Source organism: Lactuca saligna, chromosome 3 (assembly GCF_052625555.1).
Source record: "Lactuca saligna cultivar CGN05327 chromosome 3, ASM5262555v1, whole genome shotgun sequence".
Lineage (NCBI taxonomy): Eukaryota > Viridiplantae > Streptophyta > Magnoliopsida > Asterales > Asteraceae > Lactuca > Lactuca saligna.
Genome location: NC_136419.1, coordinates 119,051,498 through 119,056,121, shown reverse-complemented (window position 1 = coordinate 119,056,121; position 4,624 = coordinate 119,051,498). Strand labels below are relative to the sequence as shown.

The 4,624-nt window shown below is 32.1% G+C and overlaps 1 protein-coding gene across 1 annotated transcript; it reads right to left on the bottom strand.

Annotated features, from left to right (window-relative positions):
- Nucleotides 1-3,534: 3,534 nt before the first annotated feature.
- Nucleotides 3,535-3,983, bottom strand: LOC145035921 (non-specific lipid-transfer protein AP10-like). The gene is made up of 2 exons (XM_078984421.1): nt 3,649-3,983; nt 3,535-3,544 (listed from the first exon to the last, which is right to left on the bottom strand). The coding sequence occupies exons 1-2, from the start codon at nt 3,981-3,983 to the stop codon at nt 3,535-3,537; spliced, it is 345 nt and encodes a 114-aa protein (XP_078840547.1).
- Nucleotides 3,984-4,624: the final 641 nt, after the last annotated feature.

The following is a 4,624-nucleotide window of genomic DNA, read 5'->3' as shown; positions in this document are numbered from 1 at the left end:
TTTTTTATCAAAGTTTGGTTGAATAATATATTACCAAAGCACATACTATACACCCAAAGATATAGAGAGAAAAGTACACCTATAATCACCAATGAGCTAAAACACTAATTAACAATAAAGTCAAAAAACATTTTGGAAGATGAGACTTGTTTAGGAACTTTGGACAAATCATGACTTGAAATAGAGATGTGTATGGATCCCATCCTTACTTAATGAAATATGGAAATATATATTGTAGTAACTCATGTATAATGAGAGTTTGATACCCAAATAACCCAACTAATTAACCATGATTCACATTTTACATAATACGAAGTGAGACCCCAAATCAAACCAATAGCACACACAAAATGACACCTTTTAAGAATATAACTTTGACAATGGACATTATTTCACTTTTGACTTTTTATACAAAGTCATCACTGATCTAAATCTGAAAAATGAAAAGCAAAACAGAAATTAGTAATAACAAAAACATTAAATAATCACAAAACAAAACACAAAATCAGAAATTAATAATAACAAAACCAATAAAACCAGATGCTGGGAAGCAACCAAGCGGGTTTAAACTTAAGCAATCAATCCAAAGGAGCGATCGTGGAAAAAACACAGATAAATTTTGGTAATGGTAAAGCTGTAAAGGGATAAGGGAGAAGGAGAACTGAAATATTATATCACTTTGATATCTTTTTGTAGGGGTGAGCAAAAACCGAACCGCAAACCATAAAAACCGAAAAAACCATATAAACCGAAACCGAAAAACCAAAACCGAAATGAAAACCGATGGTGCGGTTTTTAGTTTTGCAAAAACCGAAAATACTCGGTGCGGTGCGGTTTCTAGTCTCGCAAAAACCGCAAAAAACCGAACCGCACCGCATATATATATATATATATATATATATATATATATATATATATATATATATATATATATATATATATATATATATATATATATATATATATATTAAGTGTTGATATTTGTAACAACCAAAAAACTTATGACAATTAAAATTTCTATAAACGTAAATATCTATCTTATCTATCGGAGGATGATTGTATATTTTTAAGCATACATTCAGTGGTATTTACAATAACAAATAATGTTTATGATATTTTTTTTAACATTTAAATATGAAGAGTATTAGTGATATAGTATCATTTTTATGAATACATTAATTGATATTATCGTATGTACTTGTGAAACAAATATTATATTAAATTCGCATTATATTGAAGTATTAGAAACATGTTGAATGAGTGGTTAAGTAATTTGAATTTAAACCAATAGGTTGTGATATAGATTTATCTCCAATAAATGATTACCACTCCTCATTTGAGTCAAAGTAACTCGCTGAGTTACTTGAGGTTTAGTAAAAAGGCAAAATTAGAAAAAAAACCGAACCACAAAAAACCGCAATGAAAAACCGCATAAAAAAGAACGGTACTGTTTCTAAATTTCAAAAAACCGAAGTTGCGGTTTTCGGTTCGGTTTTGATCAAAAACCGCCCCAAACCGCACCATGCTCACCCCTATCTTTTTGTTAGCTTACCACTGTTAACAACGGCGACTCAAACAATTTAGGGGCTCTAAACGAATAAAAAATTTGGGGCCTTTTAGCCTTTACTATACTTTATTTAGTCTGTAAGTCAATCCATGCTCTTGACTCGTATTTTCTCTTGAATATGATTATTAGTTATTTGATTAATAAAAACAATGAATAGTCACCACCACACCTACAAATGAATAAATTGTAAAGTTGAAGTAATGGATTATGGATTAATAGAAATACCCGTTGGCTTGAGAATAGATGATATATAATGGAAAACTCGAATTCGATCAAACCTTGATTCTATATTCTATAATAGAAAAAATATAAAAGTAAAGATTTATTTATTTATTTTTTATATATATTTTTTATTTTTAATTTTTGGTTTAAACTTGCAGTTTTTAATTAAAATGAGAACTCAAACTTATAGGATTATAGTAATTACAGTCAATTCAGTAAACACAAAAACACAAGACGTAAACAAATTAAGGCATCAAGTAAAAACATATTAAGGTATCATGTAAGTTGTAATACCTTGTAATTATGCTAGAAACCTTTAACATTCTATAATATTCCTAAAAAAATGAGTGGAAATACCAACTCAAAAATCAAAAATCAAAAATCAAACAGAAAAATCCGAGAATAGAAGGCATAAAGTGAAAACAAAAATGAATAATGGAAAAATCTGCAATTAACCCTAATAGATACGAGAAGAGAAGATACCTTGAATCATCAGAGTCTTTAGAGAAGTCAAGAATAGATAAGAAAGAAGAACATAAGGCATAAGCTATCAGCTCTACAGGAATCACCGAATCAGACAACCTTTCTTTCACTCTTCAACAGTTCAAGAACGAGATTGGAGATATCTACTAGAATCGAGAACAAAGAACTAGTCAATCAAAGGTTTAAAGTACAAGCCCAGGAGAATGGAGAAGGAAGGAAGAAGAACAGAAGTGTAATCGTCGTTTTAATTTGAGATGTGTGATGTATGAGCAAATGCAAAAACGAGAAGAGAAGTTGAGAATGTATGGAATATTGGAATAATCGACATTAGCGGATTAGGGTTAAGTGTGGTTCTTTACAAAATGGGACCCTAAGCCCTAACTTATATTTTCAATACATTAATACGACATAAATTACAAGTGTAGGTTCAAGCGACAAAAGAAAAGAAGTAGATTATCTTATAGGTGCCATGTTGTTTAGACTTTAGAAGATGTCTTTTGGAGGTTTGATGTAGTTTATATCAACACTCGAATATGCCAACTGCTTGGTTGGTATAATTATGGCATGCATGATAATATTATATTACTTCGATATCTTTTCGTTATTATGAAAGTACACCATTTTGTATAAATGATGGATTGAAATGAGTTTTTATTTTTTTGTTTTTGTGTATTTTTATATTCATGTTGCTATCCAAGCCATGGTTAAGTGAACTAGGTGTCTAAGGATATGAAGTTCAGACTCAACATATTTGCTTTCATCTTCATCTTCAAGTTCTAAAGCCACGTCTTCATCTAATACATATCAACATATGCGTGTAACACTCGCATTTTGTCATCATACAATACAATGCGTCTTCATCTAACATACTATACATTTGCATTATATTACACAATATGATTTTAAAAAATGAATATCTAACGATATGTATATCATGTGTGATGTTATTTATCTCGTTGTATTTTTTTTTATTTTTACTTTAGATTAACCTTTCAGATTTAATGTATTCTCTTAGTCTTCAATTATTTTAAATAAAAAGGTGTAAGATGATAAACGTGACAGAAATATACGACAATTTTATTTAACAAGGCAAGGCCATAGAGGGCATGACCTAGCCTATATGTAGACACAATACAAGACTCAACACAACATATAAAACAAAACAAAGAAACAACTACACACGTTTATTTATTCCGGCGGCGATACACCATGCACACCACGTCGTAGCTCCTCCATTATTTATTATTCATGTAACCACCACCTCAAGGAATGCTGCATGCACCATTAATTAAAGAAATCCAGTCACAAAATTATTCATACATTAACCATCAAACCAATTAAACAAACATTATTCCACGCAAGTATCCAAAACTCACCTGTTACAGTTGACGTTAGGATTGATGGGAATGGTGGTGGAGATACCACACTTGCTCGGCAGACTAGAGGCGGTATCCTGTCTAACCTTGAACTGTCCGGCGGCGCTTTTGGCACAATTGCAAGCTGTTCGCCTGTCAGATTGGCTGTGGGTGGCACCCTGAATCTTCCTGGCGCCATCACAACATTGCTTCGGTGGTGAGCCTCCTGATTGCAGGTACCCTAAACATGGGCTGATCATGTTAGCAAGGTCACCGCAACTAATGGCTTCGGTTTGGTGCACCATGAGTAGAGCCATGGCGATCATTGCCAACATTGCTACAGCTGCTCTTTTCATATTTGGTCTTTTGCTTTGTGTGTTGTGTTGTGTTGTTTTGTGTTGGTGATGGGGTGGGGTGGGGTGGGGTGGGATTGGGTGGGTGATTTATAGTACGAGGTGATCGGTGATGTTGGGGATATTGGATGTCATCTTTGTGGGTGTATTTGGGCACGTAGGAAGTAAATATGACAAGTGTCTTTAGATTCAAATGTTCATCAAGTATGGTTTCTAAAAGTAGCAAGTTTGATTCGACTAGACGATATATCTTTGAACTTAGTTTTATCCATCATCATATTGCTTGATTTTCTTATATCATGTATTCATGGTGGTTGTGAAGATCATTAATTAAATGGGGTAAAATAATCGAGTTAAAACTTAATTAAAACTAGGCTTTGTAAGTTAATATTTGGTTTGGAACCGAAAACATAGCCATAAACGCATTGGAAGTTGGAACCGGCTATATTGGGTCTTCTTGTTAGTCATAGAGTGACGAGTCTAGAACGTAAAATTAAATGATTCGTTATTTAAATGAAATTGATATATATATAAAAAAAAATACTATTTGTGGTTAGGGGTCGTATAAGCAAAAAATAAAATTAAAGTTTTTACAATTATTCGAAACAAAGTCTTAAATATTGATATAATTTCACAATTGTATC

What these genes read in the sequence shown, in the direction of transcription:
- LOC145035921 (XM_078984421.1), bottom strand. Translation starts at nt 3,983, where the DNA reads ATGAAAAGAGCAGCTGTAGCAATGTTGGCAATGATCGCCATGGCTCTA.